Genomic DNA, 23,459 nt, shown 5'->3' on the forward strand with positions numbered 1-23,459 from the left:
CACAGATCCGGGAGTAGTCCTTTTGACAATTTCCCAATGTCCGTGGAATTTGCTAATAAGCACCATAAAAGTTAGAAAGTTAAGGCAATTGTTTTGAACTTACGAAATTTTCTATACGGATTTTGCCCTTTAAAATTTGTATTGTATAGAATCCGTATAAACGAATACTTCCTACAGGGAAGTTGTGAGATCCTTCAGCATTAAAATATTGGACGTAATCATAGCAAATTATTCCCTACCACCGTGTATATCGATTCGCTTATCAGTTTTAATCTTGCTTAGGAAAGCGAATTAGCATAATTTCCTTCTTCCTATAGACTAATTAAACAGCATCTCCATCTTTATTTTGCATAAATTTGTTCTCCCCCCTTGGAATTAGGAAAAAACCAGGAAAATCTCCGTTTCAAGTCATCAGGAAAGTGCAAAAGCAGAAATAAATTCGTCACAAAGACGACGGACCCAGACGAGCGAGCGGCCGACATTGTCGAAAAGAAAACTTTTCCTTCAGCTGGTTAATTATTCAGTTTATATAATTCACCTTTGTCCGAGCAATCAGAACACCATTGTTAAAAGTGCCAAAGTGTTCCGAAAGGAAAGCAATCCCAGTGGTTCGCTTTACTAGGGTATCCTTTTAGCTTTTATGCTTTTATCTGATCCTCCTTCGGTTTCTGCCTCCGAATAAGCAAAAACAACATATTCCTACAACTGACTTTACCCTAAGGGAATGCTTGCCATTCATGCTTGAAACCTTTACTAGGATACGCACAAAAAACAGACTCAGAGGAAAATACAAATCTAACGTGAAAATGTTTTTCTTCTCCTTTTTCGGTCTTTTCAGAAAATGCTTATGTTGCTGCCTTTAGTCGGGATATTCTTTAGCTACTTTTTAGAAAGTGGAACAAATCTCTTAGATGCCGAGTTCAAGGTAAACGTTTTCCTTTTTATTTTCCCAGTGATTTGACTTTTCCTATACTAATCACGTCGGGATCTAACTCGTGTGTTCTTTCCATTGCAGATTGCTAAGGAATTTTATTTAGGTGAGTAACGGTAGTGCTTATGTTGGTGGAGTCTCTAAAAACGTAAGTGTAGTGCTAGCGTACCAAGAGTTGTACCATCAAAAGTAAGTGATAGAGGAACATAATCCATTTCGAAATGATAAAAACTTGCTTTTTCCTACCACCTAGTGCAACACAGTGAAGCTGACTCAATATTCATTTATTCAATTTATAAATAAAAAATATTCCTTATTTCCCATTTTCCATTTATTAGATAACCTCAAAATGCCAGAAATCCTCCCACAAAACACACACGAATCCACCAAACAAACTTTTCGTAACGTGCATAAATCTGGATAACTCGACGAGATCTCATCACTATATTCGGAATGCCAGATATTTAATTAAGAACATTCTGCTCCGCTTGTAGGTTCTTTCATGTTGGTCCGAAATTAACAAGGACTCTAATAGCAATTCCATTGAAAATGAGCTCCTGACTGGAAACGTTAGAAGTAGACTTAGAGCTTATGAAGAAGTGTTTGACCATCTAATAAAGTAAATTGCATGAGGAAGAGGCTGACTAAATTGCAGCTACAACACTCCGCTCAATGCGGATAAGTACATGCTATTTCCGTAATCTCATTTTGTAGGAAGGCACCCTACGACTCATCGTTTATTTAGTTAAGGAAGATTTAACCTTTGGCTTCAGGGCCAATGGTCTTTGAAATCATTCCATAGTAAGATGGTCTGAATTTTTGCCAGCGAAATAGTTGAAAGCACGTTTTCAGTATAATGGAGTAAAGAAAAATAGTTTTCCACCTTGTTATGTACACTGGTTTGTTTTCTGTTTTGGATGAAATTTTCTATCTCTGGTGCTTTAGATTTAAGTTCAAATCTATAGTAATTCGTTTGTTTCACTTCTTTTGAAAAAATAATATGTTAATTCAAGGTTAATTGAGCGTTAACAGTGCAGCAAGTGAGAAACTTTTCATAGTCATTTATTCCCGATATGATCAGGAGCAACATGCGTTTAACATAATGTTCTTTCGATTTGCTTTTATTCTTAAAAAATACTGAAGAAAATGGTCATTTTATTAAATTCACACTGCGAAAATAAGCTTGTGCCTGAATGATGTTGGAAAAACTAATGAAAGTTGTTTTATGCAAGTATTCATCATTTAAGTCCTAAAATTCGGTCGGCATTCTGGTATTTTCAGAACAATCTTGACCAGCGGGTTACGTAACGCAACCATTGAAGACATCTCAGTCGCAATTTTTCCAGGATCGGTGCAACCATTTCGTGTGGCACTATTAATTGAATAATCCACAGTCCGTTATCATTTGTACTTTGATTTGAATCCGTGTTCCGTCCCTACTTGGCTGTTAAAAATAAAAGACAATGATCTTACCAGTCCTCATGTATTCCTCGGAAACTTGAGTTCTTAGCAAGAAAAATTGGGAATTCTTGGCCGCATTCGAGAGAAGAATCCTCCGAAGAATTTTTAGCCCCTACATGAGGATGGACGATTCCGTAGGACACCATGACCGTCTATTTGTGGAAAAGATTCGACTCAAGGTTACGGTGGGCGGGTCATTTATTCCGTATGGATGAGGATGACCCAGCCCGGAAAGTTCATAAGGGCAATATCAACGATAGAAAAAGAAGATGAGGCAGACCCTGTCTGAGATGGAGCGATGGCGTAGGTTAGGACGCCAGACAGCTTTTAGGGATATCGAATTGGTGGACCTCGGCGTAAAACGGGGATGTCTGGTGTGCCTTATTAAGGCAGCCCTAGACCGAATACCCGCTGTTGCGCCGTTGATGATGATGATGATTTTGATATCGTATCTGGGACAGACTTCGAGGATTCGTTCTACTGCCTCGTAGAAAGTATCCTTCTCCGGCTCTGCAGTCCCCCCGGTGGGGTTTGAACGTTAATGCGGCTTATGTTTTTAAATTTGCCTCGCAAGCACAGAGTCCATAGCCGTTCGCTTATGTTTTCGAAGCCTAAAACAGTAAGTTTAATTTTTTGCTGACTAAGAAACCTACTCCGAGCGCATGGTTTACTGGATGACCGCGATAATATATGGTCTAGCGTCTCTTCTCCAGGAAACCGGTCCCTGTCCAACGCGTCTCCTGCAATGCTGTTACATCAGCCTTATATTGGCACAGGGTATCGGCTAGCTGCTTGGCAACTCTATCTCTTTACAGGGAGCGCACGTTCCATGAGAAAATGCGCAAATAGTTATTACTTTCTCGCTGCGCAGAAATATCCAAAGATGTTTCTGACAAGGGAGTTGAAAAGTGTTAAGGAGGGCTGTATTGAGTTTAAGTCGGAAGAGGAACGCAAGATAAAGCCAGACATTTTGGAAACTCGATTAATGAGTAATGATGAAGTCGGAACTGAAACGAAGTTTGTTATCGAAGATTACACCCAGCTCTTGAAAGAAGGTCAGTAGTGAAATGGGTTGTCCGCTAAGTGGGTAGAGGAAGGGTGTGGGGGAAGATTTAAGTGAAAAGCATTTTCAGTGGCATTTGCTTATATTCAGTATCGACTTGTTAACCGAGTATCCACGGACCAAAATATCAAGGAAAGACTGCAAGAGAGCGCAGTCCAATGGAGAAGACGCAGGGGCAAATAATTTAAGCAAATACTGTCGCCAAAGGTATTAGAGGCTTTGGCGAAAGCGATAAAAGTGCATACACCTCCTATCCTTAACTAAGGTATTAAGCACAAGTTGGTAAAAACCGAAGGGTTTGAAACAGTAGATTTACGTTTGACGAAAGCATGCTGTTCTTTTACAATGAAGTGACCAAAGTGCTCGGTTAGTCAATCGTAGACATATCCCTCGACGAAGCTGGGTAGGAACGAAGGCAGGTAGGAGCAGAAGGGACATAACAGGAGAAGACATCGGACAGGATATTATAACGGGGGGACGAGACCGCTTTGGAGACTTTTTCGGAATTATTTCCGGGGCCAGCTGCGTAGGAGGCTGTGATGTGGACTGGACCGCAGCAGTCGGTGGAGCAAAGAGGAACACATGAGGCCTCTGAATCAGAGCTTACGCGAAGTCGATGCCTCCAGCTACTATAGAAGTAGATCTAGGATCGTTTTTTGTTGGCATATAACAAGGCTTTGCACGCAGTCCTTGGGCGGTTCCAGTTGCTGATGAATGGAGGCTAGCACGCCAACTGCTGATAGAGAAGGCAGATTGCATCTTTAAACGATATATTGCGGCAGTTATCGCAAACGTTAAGAAATATTAAATGCGATTTTCGCACGGATATGCAAAAAGATGAATGTGGAATCGCAAGACATTTAATACGGAAAATTTTCCCGTAATACGTTTCGCAGTGTAAAAATTTCGACCTAGACGATTCGGGCTCCTTGTACATTGCCATTTTGTGCGGAAAGTACACAAATATGGTGTTTTATAATAGTAGAAGTAGTACACGCATAAGTATATACAAACAAGTCGGAATACCGAAAGCGGCGTTTCGGGTAAAAAGGTCTTTTGTTCATCTTATTACATTTACATTTACATTACATTTTTTCCATTCGTATATGGCTAAAAACCCAAAATATTCCTTCATATCTTCTTCAAACTACAAGAAATACGTACATATTATAGACGTAGATATTATGTTCGCCCTAAACAAACAAACGTTGCCTACTCCCGGATACTATATTTATATATGCACGCATATAAATTGATCGTAAACGTATTTTCCCTTTAGTTAGTGCATGTATACCTTTTTGTACTTATAAAGTACGTATATTTAACACATATATCTAAGTTGAAATTAATGTCCACCTTTCAATTTACATATATCTATCTGAATAAGGGCACTACCCCAAAGCTTCATTTGCGTATACATATTTTCATTTTTAAAATCATTCTTATTTAAAACAAATATTGAACATATAAATGCATAAATATGTCTGTCTGCAGTAATTGATATTGATATATAAATGATTAAAAAACTAAAACGAAATGTTTCCTCCGACCTTATATTCATGTGAGCTCATTTCTGGTATGAAAGGTTTTCTGTGTTTTTTTTAAACGATTTGTGTGTGCATTTGTCCCATTAGAACCTAGCACGTAATATATGCATATATTATGTGAGAATATCCACTTTGGCGTGATATTAACATTCAAAGTCTTAAATTCGCACAGAAACGGCAACTTTGACCTATTATAACTTTGTTAGTGCGATTTCCACCAAACTTAGCCAGATCATGCTAGATTCCATAGCCTATATTACTGTAAAATTTCATGATTCTAGGATGAACTTAAGGGGGATTTCGCAGTTAATTACTAAAAAATATAGTAATATGCTACTATACTGTAGATAGTGGGGTAAGGAATAAAGAAAGGGGAAAAAATGGTAAAGAAAAAAAATCACGTTTCTCGCCCTAAAGTGACTAGTCTGGCATGCTAAATGTACGCAAATATTCTTACATAAGAAATACAGAAACCTTTCAAACCCGAAGCGTCAAGGTTTTTTGTTTTATTATGCCATTGAACTGATGTCGGGTATACCCAATTCAGACGCACTACTAGCTGTATATAAATGTGATTGTCGTGAAGTCAAATATTCTTACATAAAAAGATCCACAAATGCTTTCATACCTGAAGCGTTGAGCGATAACCTAATGAATTGGTGTATTTCTCACTTACTAGGGTTTGCTTATTTAATGGGGCTGCCGAGGACGTATGGTAAATTCTTCTAATTTGGCACTACACAATGTTTTGAATACTAATTTTCTCTCCCATATGAATTCATGAATTCTTCAGATTAAATTAATTAATCTTCTTTGTCCCCTCTCTCCTCCATTCTACAAACTTCCACTCCCAATATCTCAGCCTTTAAATGTCAAAACTAGGATGGGATCCCAAAGGTCCAAAGGTCCAGTGGTTAGGAAAGGAAGAGTCAAACGAGGATTCAGTCCCTCGTAGATTTTCTTCTCCGAGCATAGGAGAGGACAGAACGGAAACTGGCTGGTATGCCGGTGCTTCACTTAGGTACTGATGAGCCGGAACAGTCAAAGCCCAAAAATTGATTGATAGCTTTGCTCCCTTGGTTAGCAACAGTCAACTTCGATGATCATTTCGAGCATTCTTCACTCTTTATAAGGGATAAGTAGCATGTCATTTTGCGTTCTTGAGAAGCGGAAGGATTCTCCATTTTCATTTTGAATTTTTTTTCACACACGTGATTCAAACCAATTAATATCATATTCATTTTTTATAAATTATTTTCTGGAACTCAATTTTGCTTTATATTTAGAAATGGAATTCTACCTAAATTTTTGAAGTCAGAACCTGAAACAAAACTCGATGGTACGAAATGAAGAGTTCATTATAAATCGAAATAAGGACCGTAATCGTACATAGGCATTGAAAAGAGCGAACCCACAGATGTTCTGCTTGAGTAAACTATACATCCTCAAGATACTTGTATTTTCTAATCCCAACCATTGTCAGGGTAATTCATTGCCTTGGCCTTGGCAAATAATATTCCAAAAAAATGTAATTCAGTGTTGAACTCTGGGAAAATGTAATTCAGTGTTGAACTCTGGGAAACTGGCTCCAACTAGATTGTCACATTTAAGCTACCGTACCGTATTTACCGGTAATAACCCTTCCGGTTGAGCTGATAAACTATTTTATGGCATCTGTTTGATTTGCTTCCGCAGAATTGCTGGAATGTCCGGCACGTCTTACAAACTATAATTTATTACTTATTTGGACATATTTGTACTTTCCATCCTGTCCCGATATTTTGTGATTATTCAGCTTCTTTAAAATTGACATTTTTCAGGAGCAGGAGTCAAGAGGAACATTATGACTTGTAAGGCAAGGCTCTAAGCGAGCCAGATAATAATATATGCATCCATCCACTTAGCAGTGATGTTAAATTTTCCTCAATCTCCACGAGCAGATGATAATACCATGCTAAATCTGAAAACAATCTCTTCCCTTGCAGCGTTAGGGACGAGAAAGTTAGTTTTCTCACTGAACATACAGATTTGAATTTGATTTGATGAAAAGATACACAGCATGTGTTTTTCAAAATGAAAACTTCATGGAATATTTTGACCTATCCTAGGCCTTTTTTCAAGGAAATTCTTTGGTTTTAATGCTAATAAATATGTCCCGAATGCTGTCTTGATGCCTGATTTTTTGAAGTGACATGAGTAACGTTATGGTCGCTTCCTTCAAGAGGACTTTTTCACAATTCGATAAAAATACACTTGTTGAAGATTTTTTTTTCCAAAATCTATTATATTTTGAAACAAAATTTCTTTTGTGTATCATTACAAATATTATGGAGTATACTAAAAAATTAAAAATTTGTTTGTCAGAAAAAAGGAGCCAATCCTTTAGAATTCAGTCCCCGTTTGATTGCCGGCTGCTTTTCCCGTTTGAATGCGTTATACGGCTCCTCTCGTCGATTTAGTCTGACCAAGCCAATTGTTATTCCCATTAGGTCCATTGTCAGATATGTTCTTGATCTTTTATTGAAACCCGGCAGCGGTTATTTCGACCGTAATGTAATTCTAATGCAATTTTTACCTCATTTTCAATAAAATCGAGTACCCGATTCTATACGAATGTTACACAGCACCTGTTGCACTTTCAAACTTTTGAATAAAATTTAAGGAGGTGATTATTGAGGGCACAAGGAAATTAAATATGTAAAGAAGAGAAAATCGATTTTTTGAGAATTTCGAAACAATGGTTTCCTGATTTCAGGATCATTTAATAGAACGGGGTACCTACTTCTTTCCAACAGGGGTAATATGACTTCTGTACAATATCTTGAATTACTTATTCTCTTTATTTATAACAGATTACTTGATTGGTTAATTTTTTGCTATTAGAACTGCATAAATATGGGCCTGTAACTGTTGACCAAAAACATTCTCGGCAAACTTCAACTTTGCCCAAATATGAAACCCGAGGAGTTGAACCCCCGGATGTGTCTTTACAACTTTGATTTCCCATTAGCATCATGAAACCTTAGCAAATAATTTTGTTAAGACAATACGAATATACAGATACAGAATTTAAGGATTCTAATCTAAGCGGGTAAATTTCGCTGGTGGCAACGGGATTTAATTGGACGTCTGATACCAGTAGGCCCACCTGTGAATAAGTATCCAAATTACATCAAGATTATTGAAATAATAAAACTTGTTGTTTCTTTTTCGTTGGTGTGGATATTTATTCTTGCAAACACCGATATTTCGGAAACCACTTGCTAACAAGAAGAAACTTATTAGCACTGATGAAGGGAAGAAATGTTTCCCGAAATATCGGTTTTTGCCACCAACGAAAAAGAAACAACAAGTTTTATTATTTCAATTAATTAATCGTTGGAAACACTGCATAATTTCACTCAGATCAAGATAATAATCTTCCTTGCCTATTCTTACGTTCTGAAATAAAGGCCGCCTTATTGTATTCATGGGCATCTCGGCATTCACTGCCGAATAAAATTGTAAGGAATCCCATAGATTCCTCAAAAATACTCTTCATATGAGCCTATTAGAACTTCCATTTTGTTAGAACGCGTGCCGTTTGACAATTCTTTTATGCGTCTAAGTTACCGCTGACTCAAACAAATTGTAATTCTTTTACTTTTTTTTCTGACATTTGAGTTCAATTCAGTAGAAACTTGCAGACCGGACTTCAGTATACGAAATTGGGTTTCTTTTAATTTTGCCTTTAATAAATTATAATTTTGTATTTTCTACTTTCTTTTTTCGTTTATGACTGTCCTCCTAGAGAATATTAGATGATGTTGTTGACTCAGGAATACATAAAGTGACCAGAATCGACGTCCAGACACCGTTGTACGAAATACAAGTGTTCAGAAAGAGGATAAAAGGAGTTGTATGTGTTTTGTTACGTTACTTATAATCTGCTGAATATACTGCAAAAAGAATCAACGAAAAAGGAATAAATAAAACCCTTTCACAGGGCACAGAGGAAAAACGGAAGAAACTATTATTTTCGTAGGCAAAATTTAAATGCAAACTGTGCCGTAGTAATGACATGAAAAACCCAAAAAACGACTAGTTAATACTTCGTATGCCGAATTTTAGCATCGTAAACTTGACCAAACGTTGAACATACTCGGCTCGAATTTATATCCATTATTCGAGAAGACGTTCCATAAAGTATATTTTGCTCCAAATTGGATCTTCGCGATGTTCACCGTTCACATAATCTCGCAGGTTTTCAATAATATTTGCAGTCCGAGGATTGTGGAGAGGTTCTCGGTAGCTTCGGACAATTGAAAACTACCACGTGCGTGTTTTCACGCTTTTTGTTTCCAAGCACTATTTCGGCATATCTTGAATGTTTTACAGCGAGTGTTTAGCGTCTGCCCCGACATGCAGATAAATGCACTTAAATATCAAGGTACGTATTCGCATCCATATTTCCTTCCACAAATGTCACGTTTCCCACGCAGTGTGTCTCCTGACGAGGTCATGAGTTTCGCATTTCGCACGGAAACTTATATTAATGACGTCAATCAAGTGAACGATTTGAGTTTGCTCAAGACTATCTTTTTGAAGATTAAAGGTTTTGGGGTAATGAACTCTTTCAAAAAAGTCAAGCGATGACGGCTTTACGGTTTCTTACCAGGGCAGAGGCAAATTGTCAGACGCTGCCTCACCTCTGCCCTGGGAGCAGCGTGACCGAAGCGGCTCGCAGATGTTGAGTGCTCCTTTATATAATTCGTAGAACACGACATGCCTACGAATTATATTGAGCGCAAATCCGCCTTATTGACCAGAGCTGAAAATATTCGTTTTGAGAATGATGGGTTCCTACACAATGACGAAATCTATGGGCGATACCATGACCGTCCGGTTGTGGATAAAATCCGGCTCAATAGGTTACGGTGGGCGGGTCACTTAATCCGTATGGATGAAGATGATCCCACCCGGAAAGTCTATAAGGGCAATATCTATGGTAGGAAAAGAAGACGAGGCAGACCCTGCCTAAGATGGAGCGATGGCGTGGGCCAGGACGCCAGACAGCTTTTAGGGATATCGAATTGGTGGACCTCGGCGCAAAACCGGGATGTCTGGAGTTCCTTATTAAGACAGACCTAGACCGGATACCGGTTGTTGCGCCGTTGATGATGATGAAACAGTTTTCACCAAAAAATTAAAATTATATTTGCCATAGCAGAAGCACTAAAAAATACAAAATTTCCCTCTATTATTGGAAACAGCAAAATTTCCTTCAAATTTTCCAGAATAATGTCTGATATCATTAGAGAGTCTCTTGGGGGAGCCGCAGCTCCAAGCACTCAGGTCTTTGTCAGGTCCATTCTAGTATCCCCGGAGATCACCTATTCACTAGACTTCCGCCTACAGCATTTGCAAGTCTCCGGATCTGAGAATATTCTACAGAGTCATAGAGTGCGCAGATTCTTCGTTGAAGAAAACCTTACCTAGGTGTCTTTGTCTGAGATCTGAGCTGGATATGAAATATAGGGCCGTCTCCTCCTCCCTTACATTGGGCACATACAATTGAAACAAGGTTTCCAATTTTTAAAAGCCCTACTAGGTTTTTTATGTTCCTAAGGGATAACAAAACTCCAGTGGTTCCGAGTTTGTTCACAAGGAACTTTGCCTGCTGATAAGAGCTAAAATTTCTTGAAATTTCTCCCTTTAGAGTAGACTTAACAGATGATGGCCGGATGTGAAAATGTGGTTTTGGTCCCACAGTGGCGAGCCAGTTTCACTTTTCTCATTACCAGTGTCCTGGCACCCACATCGGGAATGTTTCATGCTGTTGGCCAAAATTCAGCATGACAACTTTACACTAACTGGCTTGATATGTCCTTGTTATTATATCAGACAATGCTGCCCGGTTGTCGAAGCAGATTCGAATAGTTCGACCCTTAAATTTCTGTCGAAAATATTCTTCTGCTAAACGAAAAACACCTTATCTTTGAATCAAAATCTACTCCCAAATATTTTACTGTGCAAGTTGAATTTTCGCCTTTGCTAATGTGGGTAGCGTGTAGCCGCCCTATCTGATGTTCCTAGTGAGCGTCACTAGTCCAGTTGTCCTAGCGTTCACCGTGAGTGCATTACGGAGCTACCAACTGTGAATTACAGGCAGAGTTGCATTCAATCGACTACATAGTGTATTCGCAGACCTGCCGAAAATTATTCCGGCCAAATCCTCCGCGAATGCTTACGCGAAGACCTTTGTGTCCTCCAGGAGCCATAGCAAGCTGTTCCTAATTAGAAGCCATCATTTACGCTCATACCAAATTTAGTTCTTCTGGGATGAATTTAAGAGTTTCGTTTTTGATAAATTTTTCAAATATAGTAGCAAAGAATTATCCACTTTATTTGAGTAGATATGGGAATGGGTATTTTCAGACCTAGATTTCATATAGGTGCATCAGTGAGATTTTTTCGAAATTTCTTGGTTGGATAGGGACTAGAATGGAACCTGGTAGACATCGGCTTTATGTCGAGCTTGGAAGGTAAAGTAGAAGTAAAAAATTAGATCCTTTCATTTGATACCCCACATTTAACATGTGCTCGGGGCTTCTATTAAACTTGACAACAAATCATGCCAATCATTGCATCCAAAGGATTACAGACCATACATTGCCACCAAATATCGTGATGATAGCTTCAGTAAATTGGATGTGATAGGCAGACAAAGAGACAGGGAGGCATCGAATCGATCAGCTGAGCAATAAACGCCTGATATCATCTTTTTATTCTCTAGCTGAGAATAAGCTACGACATCTTGGTGACGTTCTAAGCTAAGCCTGCAAAATGTCAAGCTTCATGACTTTTACAGACACATTCTCAGAAACTACCAATCCACAAATCTGTAAAAAACGTGAATCGGTCCATATATGCTATCTTGGCCTCAAAATACCTACCATGCAGATATCTGCTTAAACAAAGTTAACCGTCAACTGGAGTCGTGGGGTTAGAGTGGACCCCACCATCTGCATTCTTGCTCTAATATTAATATTTTTCAAATAACGTGCACGCTCATCTATGCAATCTCATTACGTCACGTGCCCCAGTGGTTGACAAACGTAGAGTGGTTAGTCTTTGCTAAAAGCGAAAATACAAATGGCTTGAGGTTCAAATGGATCAACGACACCAGTTATGTTATGTCTTTTAAGGTTTTGAGTGAAGAAAAACCTTATTAAAATAAATTCACTGTCTGTCTGTCACACTCACTTTTCTTCTAAACGGTGAAACCGATCCGAACGAAATTTGGTGGATATATGGGAACTATAAAATCTCATACATACAGTGAGTGATATAAGTTTACCTGCAGTTTGAAAGGGACTCCCAATACATGGGGTTATAAAATTTGTTTCCATCGGATATAGTTATGTGGGGTATCAAATGAAAGATCTCGGTTAGTACTTTCCGAAATCCGCATAAGTAAGGAGTAAAAATATACACACTTAAGGTAAGCTAGTACCTATTTTCGGAAACTACCCGACCCAAAAATCTGAAAAAATCAGGAAAGTGCGCTTAAACGAAATCTAGTCCCTTTAGATGCAGCGTGTAGTGCCATTTTGTGTTGAGTTTGAAGCAGGGGCATACATGCGAAACGGGCATGAAAATTGCTCACCAACTATGTCCATGTGGGTATTAAATGAAGGGGCTCGATTAGTACTTCCCGAAACTTATTTCTGATATTAGGTGAAATATAAGGGAGTTTTGTACCCCAGAAAGTGAAGCAGGTCTCTCTCTTTCTCTCTCTGTCTCAGAAACTATCCAACTGAAAACTCTGAAAGAAATCACGATGATGAAACTATATGAAATCTAGGCCTCGAAAGACATCCCCTTCCGATATCTTTACAAATAAAGTTAATAATAGTATTTTATCATGTCTTAAAAATTTACGGGAAACCCCCATTAAGTTCATCTCAGAAACAAAAAATTTGGCATCAGCATAGGCGATAAAAAAGACCTTAACTTTGAAAAGTTTGATGGCAATCCAGCTATTACACAAAGTTATGGATGCTCAAAGTTTCGCATTTCAAGTAAATTAATAGCACCCTTAGATGTGTATGACATCATCATCATATAAGGTAAACTTATTTGAACGGCGAGGTCCATACGGACGTTTTAGTTTCGTTTTTTTGGTTTTTTTTAGTTATTTGTATATTAGTGTCAATTACTGGAGGTAGAGATGTATGTACATGTATGTGTTAATCAAGCTTGCGGGTATTAACCAATTGTGTACCTTGTTACCAGCGGTTGTTAATTTACGTATGTATGTATGTCTGCTTTTGCGCACGGAGTAAAGCAGAAATGCGTGAAAATGCATTAGATCAGTCTAGATGCGGACATATACATATATGCATTGTCATGCAGGGACAGAGGAAATCCGCGCACGGTTGTTGTCAGCCAACAGAGCTTATTTCAGCTTACAAAAACTGTTCCGCTCGAACATCTCACAATAGTGCCAAAGCTCTTACTGTACAAGACAATGATCTTGCCAGTCCTCATGTATTCTTCGGAGACTTGGGTTCTTAGCAAGAAGAATTGTAAACTCTTGGCCGCGTTCGAGAGAAGAATTCTCCGAAGAATTTTTGGCCCCCTATATGAGGATGGACGATCCCGTAGCCTACATAACGACGATATCTATGAGCGATACCATGACCGTCCGGACGTAGGACCATACGCCAGGACGTCAGACAGCTTTTAGGGATGCCGGTTGTTGCGCCGTTGATGGTGATGATGATTGTCATGCGGTAATGGAAAATATTTATTTATTTAGGATGACCACGGTATTTCCGTTAATATGTATGTACTTATCTGTACCTTGGAGTTCGGCAAAATATGACATAATATTTTGTATTCTTAGCAATGTACGAATGGGAAATATGGTTGTTTTAAATGCGAGCAATGAAAAATTAATGCCAAAACCCTAGAACTACCAATATTTAAGTGAGTTTCCTCATATCAACACCATACCACAAAGCAAACTTGATGCGATGTTAGCTAATAAGACGGGTACCTCCGAAACGGGCATGAACATTTTTCACCAAATATGTCCATGTGGGTATCAAATGAAGGGGCTCGATTAGTACTGATGCGATGTTAGCTAATAAGACGGGTACCTCCGCCTTTATTGCTGATGTTGTAGTTGTTATCCCCCAACGATGGACGGAACACAGGCCACATACACCATTCTGCATACGTGCCCAATATTGCGGAGACTTCTGGACGAGTTCTCTCTCTAACGTACCACAACCAAAACCCTGTAAATTTTAAGTAGGTAGGTTCGCCCAGCCTAACACTTAGTACCAGTGTTAGGCATAACCCACCATCCGCCGAGATAATGACACCTTAAATAGAAAATAGAAAGAGAAAATGAAACTGATGACAAATTTTGAACGTTCCTCTGACAGAGCTCGAAGGGCAGCCTCCGGAAATTATGAAGGCGTATCCTAAAATGCATATATGAATGGTTTAGTTTAAAAAGAGAAATAACTCTTAACACATTCTGATTCACTTCGCTTTAAAATACTGAATTCATTATCGATTGCCGGAACCAATCATATGGGATTGGATGCATAGAGGTTTTGATCAAAGCTAATTTCAATGCAAAGCTACACAGAGCCGCAATTTCCTTCGGATAACAAACTCACGACAACTGAAATGTATCCTTACGGTTAGGAGGAGGATTTTTCCCTTCTTCTGCCGTTTTAACTTACCTCAAGCAAAGATGTAAAATAGTTTGGTATCCGCAGGGAGATTGCACCTCTATTTACTATTTTTCTAAGTTTTTCGCCACGAGAAATTGAATCTGCAATTGCCCGATACATGCACCAAAATTGGATGCTATGTGTAATTACTAGCTGGTTCAGGTTACTTGAAAGACTAGGAGAAGTTGGTGCTGTTGTCGTTTTGTCGACTGCAGCCTCTTTGCGATACTTGAAAGCGGTGACAACAAATGTATATTAATATAATTACATACTTTATGGCAGGTTCTCTGTTCGAACAATGTGATACCAGTGATGAGTCAGTAGAAGCTGGAGAGAACCACAAACAGGTGTGTAATTATATATATATATGGTTGCCTTTCTTCCCTTGTTAGGATATAGCCCGTGAACCATATCTACGCGCCATCGCTCAACTTCCACCACGACTTCCGCACTTGATTGCGCTCGTCCTCTTCTGTGCTGCGCCAAGGCTCTTGAGGCGACCCACCCGTCGGCCATCTTAAGAGAGTGGATTCCACTGCATGGCATACCCCGCAATGCAAATGTCGGCCCTCCTCAATGTGTGACCGTCACATCGCATACGAGTGCCAAGCCTCGTTTGAGATAGTGTCGTAATTCGATGATACGACGCAGAAAGATGTTAAAAAAGGCTTGGAGCTTTTGACTAACAGTAGAGTTCACCTTTCATGTGCTACTCCCATATAGCAACACAGAAAAAACACTAGCACAGAACAGTCTCAGCTTGATGTTAGTGCTGAGATAACTGCATTTCCAGATTTTAGACAGACCAGCGAAATTGGATCCAGCACTGTTAATGCGTCGAGCAACATCTAGTTCAGTACTGCCATGGACAGAAACCATGCAGCATGATGAAAGTCACCGATAAAAGAATGCAATCCTGGCGGACTCCGCTTTGGACCTCAAAATCCTCCGAGAGATCTCAGTTCTGATTCTCTTCAATCTGGATCAAAATCTTACAGTTAGAATCCTGCCAGAAACCGGCTCCCAATTCAAGAAAGCATGGCTTGCGGTTGCCATCAGCAACACTTGACACTTGTTTCACTTCTGGGTTTCTAGAGTCCAAAAGCTCTTGTCATTAGTGTCGCAAGAGAGAGTGAAGTCCCAGAATGGCCAACTTATATCGCTGGAATTCTCGCTCGAGTTGGAGAAAATGAGCATTCCGGCAACCCTCAAGACCGTTGTGAAGCAGCATGTGCACATTCCGGAAGCCAATCATAGTCAGTTTTCGATAGTCAAAGGTTGTAGTTGTAGCCTTGAGGTCAGCTACCAGCAATCAAAACAAATAAATCGAAAGGTTCTGAGAAAGCTTGGGATGCGATTAAAAAAATTTCTTTCCGCTTAGGATTTAGCTAAAGGAAAGTCAATAGGTAACTACTGACTTTTAACACGAACGAAAATTAGGTAGAAAATTCACTTTGGGACTCCTTTTCCAAGTATGAGGGAATGTAATAATTTGGGCCAAAGTCTGCCTCATCAGATCAGAGAAGGTCACAAAAATTAGCAAAGCGTCAGGTCAAATCATAAACTAATCTATTTATCTGCAGCCCTTTTTAAGGTTTTGTGTAAAACACTTATGTGAAATCTAATCTTCGAGAGATGTCCCATTCCGGTATCTGCTCAAATAAATTTACTAATAGTATATTATCAACTTTTAGAAATCGACTAAAAAACTCCCCTTAGGCTCACCCTAGGTATACTAAATTTTGCACCGGCATAGAGGACACTCTTGTGCATACAAATGCCAAGTCCCATGAAAATCCAACTATTAGTGTCAAAGTTATAGAAGTTCAAACTTATCAATTTCGTGCTAATTAACGGCATCCTAAGCCATACAAATAAGATGCTGACGTCATAATTAACGAGAATAATTGAAATTTGAGTGTCATATCAAAATTCCATTGAAGAAGAATCTAATTCTCCCTAGTCCTTTTTTATATTTGATGTTGGTTAAATTGATGGGATTTGCTAATAATGTTAAACTCAGAGTGTGAAGCGTATGAGGTTGACCATTATCAACACAGGGCTTTCCATCAAATGATTTATTTAAATCGCTTTCTAGAAAATAGAGGGTAATGGGATTTTTAGCTATATTACACGGAGCTGCCGTGCACTCGTCGCTCCTCACATCTTTTTCTTTTTCTTCAGCCTTCAGTTCACAAGCGGGGTCGGCTCGTCGTGATCGTGATTTTATTTTATCAAATGCCTGATCAGTATGTAATCGCGCGACATTTAAATCCCATCCCATCCAGTGTATCAAGCCACGGATATTCTCTTTTCTGACGTGATCAAAACGTGTCGCGCCAGCGGTGCGATGCAACATCTTCGTCCCCATTACCACAAGACGCCGTTCATTGTCCTTTATAGTCGGCCAACGCTCAGAACTGTAGGGAGCGGCAGACGGACGACATTGCAGTCAATTTTAGATTTGGGACGTGTGCTGATACGTCGATCACAAAGAACACCAGTTGGGGATGCCACTTTAACCAGGTTGCATTAATGCGGAAAAACAATTTCATTACGCAGTTCTCCATTGGCTGATAGCATTGACTCGAGATATTTAAATCGCTCAGTTCTGGCAATGGCAATAACCTGCCCAGAACTAAGCGATTTCTATATCTCGGGTCAATGCTATAAACCAATGGAGAACTACGTTATGCTCCTCACATAGGGAAACACAAAACCTTTTATACCTGAAGCGTCAAGCTTCCGGTTTCCCGACTTGTTTGGTATTTGCTGCGTGATAACTGGTTATCAGCTGCGAACAAAAGAGGGCTTTTGTGTTTCGAATCCTTCTGCTACAAGCGCGATTTGAATTATGACCTTCTGCTCTATAGGTGTATCATGTTTATCTCTAAAACGTACTAGTTTGGATATACTAACATAATAGACTCTATTGATAGTTCATCCTTAACACGAAAAGTATAAATGAAAGTCTCCCGTTCCCTACTTTCTGTTCTTAAGACAACTGTTGGCGAGTACCCAGGATCAACTCACATAATCAAATAATAAATTGCATGTCGGATAGCTTCCGCTTAGGTGGGCTATTGCGAATATTTTTTACTATACGAGCTAGAGAGAGATATTTATCATAGTTATCTATCTATCTTTTACTTTAAATCATAGATGCATAGAAAATCGGATCAAAAATTATAAAGCTACGTCTACAGAGTCAAATTTTAACATATTGCAATCTACCCTCTCCGCCATTTTTCAGATGTAATGAACCTGCATTAAGGAAATCCTTGAACTCAATGGAAACTTCCCCTAAGTCCTTTATAAATGAAATGCTAATTTAGATAATTTGAACGACATAAATAATCAAATTAGGCAGTTCCACATCATTTCGATTTCATTCCAACTCCAGATCGAAAGCATTTCAGATTTTCATCCCTTAAATTGAGTCGTTCCTCTTGAAATTTAATCATTGAAATGCCCCGTCAATTTTCTAATTAATTATTTTATCAAAAACCCCAAAAAGGAAAGTAACCACTCGTGCTCGCGATAAGTATCATCCCCAGAAAGCATTTTGAAACCTTATCCCTATTCTTTCTTTTCGTTTGCATCGAACCCGAGCTTTTTCGTGCTACTTCCTGCCTTTTCGAATAACTAATTATGCGTCAAGCTAATTTGTAGTCGACGTTGTTGCCGTCGTCATCGTCCTTCGCTCGGTACGCCAATGTCCTTCAGCATGAGGGCAGCTGCTCATTGTTTAGTTTGTGTTTTCTCCCGCATTTTATTCGTGCATAAACAGAAAAGAATATTTGGATGAATTACGAAACGGAGAAAGTCATAAATCAACCTTCAACGCATGGCTTAAGACGTTACACGTCTCAGTAAATTTTCATAGGATTTTCCAAGAGGGTGCTAGCAATCCCATGGGGCGGGGACGCTGAGGCATCGGCGAGGAGGATATAAAAAAGAGCTTTGTTACGGTGCTTTATATGTTATTATCGCCACTCACTGTACAGAACAATGTTGTCGGGTTCTTACTCCTTACAAGTCCTTAGGATCACTTAGGCGAGCACTTAGTGCCTGGGTACAATGACATTGTATTCATGTTGTTTGCTCTCGGCCAGCTGTATTATTAGCAGTGTTACCGAATAGATACTATATTGCAGGCCTTTGAAGAGGGTGGCAATGCAATGCTGTGCGTAATTGTTTGTCCATTATTTGCCCACGAAACATGGAAGCTACATAAGTGTGCAATTAGTTGGTTAGACATGTAGTTTCCATTCACTCTTCACTAGTTAAATTGAATGGTTTTGCTTGTTTTTCGAATTTGTTTTATTATTTGGGACGCAGGTGTCTGAAGCAAGTCTCAAACAAAGGTTCATACTTACAAATGCAAATAGTAGACTTTTAGTACGAAGCTACATACAACAGAATCATGTAATTAAAGATATCTGAATGGTAGAAGCAGTGAAATTATCCACTTGGCCGATAATGCTTTTTACGCTTGTCTGAAATTGCTTATTCAGGAGAAAGGCGGGTTCCTGGAACACAATGTCGTTGTGCGTGTTGTGGAAAAACATCATTATTTCATTCTGTATAAAATAGTTGGTTCTTACTAAGAATATGCACAACTTCCAGGTTTTTTGAACATAGCTTCATTAAAGTAACAAGTAACGAAATTTCACTCAAATTAACACGTAGTTGCGACAGAGGAAAATTCGCTGAAATGAACAATTAAGACAAATCATAAACCGTTTTCGGTAGCCAAATATCGTAGCCATGAGCCTCAACCCGAGGAACATACAAACGGAGTAAGTGTAAAATTATTGTTCACCAAAGGTGTCTATGTGGGGTATTAAATGAAAGGTCTTGAAAGGTACTTTCTCAAGCAACTATCAGTGTTGGCATCAGTTGTAACATAGAACAAAAGGTAGTGAATGAAGCTTCTATTTTTTTCCATTAATTTTTAAGGTTTATATGTAAACTGCTCGCGCTGTTCAAATTACCCATAGCGTGTGATGCAGTCAATGCAAAATGATCTGGAGCGGTAACAAGCCTGCTCTCTGTCGGTCGTTTAGGGACGGCAGGGTGGATACCCCTCCAATAGACTCCCCTTATTCCCACTAATGACGGAAATCCCTTCTATGTGAAATCTAACAAAATTCACAAAAACCGTTTTAAATTAAAATTAAAATTAAATTTAAAAATTTAAATAGACTGAAAAGCCTGCACCATGTTGTATGACGTCACCAATCGGGATAAGAAACTTCAGTAGCCCGGCAACTGGTAGCACTTATAAAAATATAAAACTGTCAATATTAATTTCTCACGGAAAATGCTAAGGAGGACAATGAAATACTGCTTCGTGCCTTGCTACACAAATAACTCTATAAAAACCCAGAGAAAACTTTTTTAGCTATTCCGAAAGGAGATTTTCGGAAGAAGTGGATCGCCATCGTCCGACGGAATCCAGTTCCTTTCGAGTCAGGTATAAATCGTGAGGATCATTTCTACCACTATTTCGGCGTAAAAAAACATAATGTCATTTTCTAGTACGCACTTAAAACGGGTGCCCTTCCCCTCCTCCTGCTGTCTGGGAAAGGATGCAGCAGACTTGCAGAAACTGCAGGTACAGCGATAAACAACTCAGCGAGGAGACAGTAAACGAAAATGATTTCACTTCTTCTTGAAGGAACAGTCCGTATCCGCATACTACAGTGACTAGCCATTTTATCCCCAACGGGAGGAACCTGATACGATTAAGGACCGTGGGAAAGTGTTCTTTCCATCGCTTTAGTTGCTCGTCATCATGGATAAGAAGTCACTGGACCACCAAAAGATTTGTGCCTAAATGCAAGCGTCTTTGTGCTGTTCTGAACACTTGTGAAATCATTATGCTCTGCTGCATCCTGTGCTTCCTTGAGCATCGGTATCGAAATCCGAGTACATCACGCCTGTCCTCGCTTCCAACGATCCGTAGAGGCTTCAACCCTTCGGTAATCCGTCGGCCTCCACCATTCCACAATCAGGCACATCTTATGGCTACTAGGTAGCACCCGATGGCAGCCCAAGAATCATCGATATTCTCAGGTGTTGCTCAGTATATCTGCCGCGCAATCAACAGGATAGCTCTCCCACTGCTGAGCGGCAGCTGGATCATACAAGAGGCCGATATTGAACTTGCGAGATCGTAGCTCTCCAGCAATGCCAGATGTGGCGGACCCAATACGCAGGCGAACATAATCAACAATCAGATGTTGATCCCTTTCGAAAATGATGTCATTGTCACTCTTCCAGGATACAGGATTCCACTACTGCTACTGCTGATCGCGAAGTGGTCGATCTTGTTGCGCGTATGGGGTACGTACAATGTGCACCAAAGACGAGGAGGTGTTACTTGCAGAAATTCGCGACCCTACCACCATTATCGTTATGGGCACCAAGACTGAACTTTCGCCTTCGCGTGTCCGAGCAAGGTGTTGTAAGAGACCACCTTGTGCCAGAATGTCCAACTTGTATCGCTAGAGTGCCTGCGACCATTGTGAGGACCCTTGCTACTGCTGTCAAGGAGTGTGAGCATATTCCGGAAAACAACCATGGTCCCTTTTTCGACAAAAGTTTAGGCCGTGGAGTCAGTGCTTATCAGAGGCGTTTTTCACGTTAGCAATGAAACTTCAGCAATAAAGTTTGAAAATTTGTAGGTTGACAGCCCACAAATTTCTTTTTCTTTACGTCGCCTCTTACAATAAGCAGGGAAGCATTTCAGTGTATTCTTAAGCCCTAAATCAGAAGTCAGCAATATAAAAACATCTTATTTCTTCCTTTTTAGCATTCATGGGTTGTTTGTATGTCAGTATCAATTACTTGAAACGTATATACATACGATATGTATATATGCCTGTATAAAGCTTGCGGGTTTGCGCAAATGGATATACATGCATACGTTCTAAATATCGGCGGTAGCCTGCGTGCCAAATCTCCCATCAGGCGTGTCCCTTCGTATGGATAAGCGAACGTTCGACGAATGCGTAATGCATACGCTATACGGGACGTGGACACGATCATGCGCCGGTCAGGCGAAAATACCCACCCGTTAATAAAAATTGACGATGAAAAAAATACCCAGAAGTCAAACCAAATATGAACGAGAAAGGAAGTTTTTGTTTGCCATGCAGAGCTTTGTGGCGCGGCAGGATCTGCAGCATTCGAAATTTATTTCGGATGTTGCGGATGCGGACGGGTAGATGGCGCTGAACGTGGAAACTCTCCACTCACGCGTTTTCAGAACGCACCGGGGAAGTGGAGAGCCAGCGGTAAAAAAGTGCCGTTGGTTGGGACAGTAAGGACCGCATGGAAATAAGTCGGTCTCTTCTGTTCCCAACCGCGACACGGAACACTTCAGCGCGATCATTAAAAAAATATTATAATCAAAAAAAGTAAGAGTTAAATAGTTAAAGTAAATCAAGTCAAATCATTACAAGTCCAACCTTTTCTTTGCTTTCGCTCCGATCTCGACTTTTCTATTTACTGTCCTCGACACCCGAAAGTTACAACGAAAATTCCCCGGGCATCTCACAAGAGCGAGCTTGTCGTGCGAACGGACCATTTTTCGATTCCGCCTCGTGAAGTGTGAAAAATTCTGTTTGATAAAAGTCTGAAGAGTTTCAGGGCTCCATCGGTCAGTCTCCTACAAGTGCGGAAAAAGTCATTTACTAAAGTGGTGACCCCGATAAAAAAAAGAACAAGTAACAAATTATCCGCCATCGCCGCCATTGGTGAAGTTCTATTGACGACAAAATTCGTCCGAGCAACACGGCAGAAATAGAACTTTCAAACGCCTTTCACACACCGGACCAGCCATCATTGCCACGAGATTCCGACAATCTTTGCAGGAAATACTATCCGCGCTTCAGAAGTGTTCCCAATGTGTGTGTGCGGATTAAGGGCGTAAAAATCTGACGACGTTCGTCAACAAAAAGAAAGTGTCGACGAGATCTCCACATTGAATTCCTGTAAACGCCAGACATTTTTGCTTATCGCTTTGAATTGTGGCTGTGTCGCTCGCAGCTGTTCCGAGTCCGTGCCCAGCCCGCGATCAGGTTCAGAGCAATTGGGCGCTGCAGCGTTCGGAAAGGATAAGTTGAACAACCGCCCGGTCTCCTCGCCGTCAGTGGCCGCGTCATTGCCGTCGTCATTGTGCAGCAAACGGACGTCCCCAGGAACTACACTGTTGAAAGCCGCCGAAGTATCTAGAGCAGCAGAATTCTACATCATCAGCATCGACATCTCTAACAACCTGACCGCCAACACTTTCATCATCATCATCATCGTCGTCCTCGTCTCTTCAGACATAGCCACCACCGTTGCCACCGCAGACGTCGTAGCCGCTGCAGACGCCGTAGCCACCGCTACCACAGCGGACAATTAGGTCATTTACTAAATTACTATTTACTACTATACTACATTTACTACTATTTGCTAAATTAAGTGATTTCGTGCATACATTGTTACAACAAATTAATTTAAATATTGTAAATATAAAAAAAAGGAAATCAATAAAATTAAAGCCGCTGCAAGAGACGGCGTTGAGGTGTTTCAAATCGCAAGTTCTCTGTTTTCCCGGTGTTTTTGGTCTGCGCTGGAGAGCGTCCGCTTCGGTCGTCGTTTTCTTTTTTCTCGTTTCGTGCGTGCATTTGTGGGTACGGCCTGCCGTGTCGGTGTAAATTTCACCG

At 40.0% G+C, this 23,459-nt stretch overlaps 1 protein-coding gene and 1 long non-coding RNA gene across 2 annotated transcripts in view; both read left to right on the top strand.

Annotated features, from left to right (window-relative positions):
- LOC119649598 (CCN family member 4) overlaps positions 1–23,459 on the top strand; it is a 236,649-nt gene that overhangs the window by 99,921 nt on the left and 113,269 nt on the right. The window contains exons 2-3 of the mRNA XM_038051812.1: positions 839–925; positions 1,016–1,037. Of these exons, the coding sequence (XP_037907740.1) occupies positions 842–925; positions 1,016–1,037 (106 nt within the window). The 5' untranslated portion in view covers positions 839–841. The remainder of the gene's footprint in view (positions 1–838; positions 926–1,015; positions 1,038–23,459) is intronic.
- LOC119649599 lies at positions 8,681–9,410 on the top strand. Its single transcript, XR_005249162.1, has 3 exons — positions 8,681–8,900; positions 8,988–9,187; positions 9,245–9,410. It is a non-coding gene; the product is annotated as an uncharacterized LOC119649599 (long non-coding RNA).

This window comes from Hermetia illucens, chromosome 2 (genome assembly GCF_905115235.1).
Source record: "Hermetia illucens chromosome 2, iHerIll2.2.curated.20191125, whole genome shotgun sequence".
NCBI classification, from domain to species: domain Eukaryota; kingdom Metazoa; phylum Arthropoda; class Insecta; order Diptera; family Stratiomyidae; genus Hermetia; species Hermetia illucens.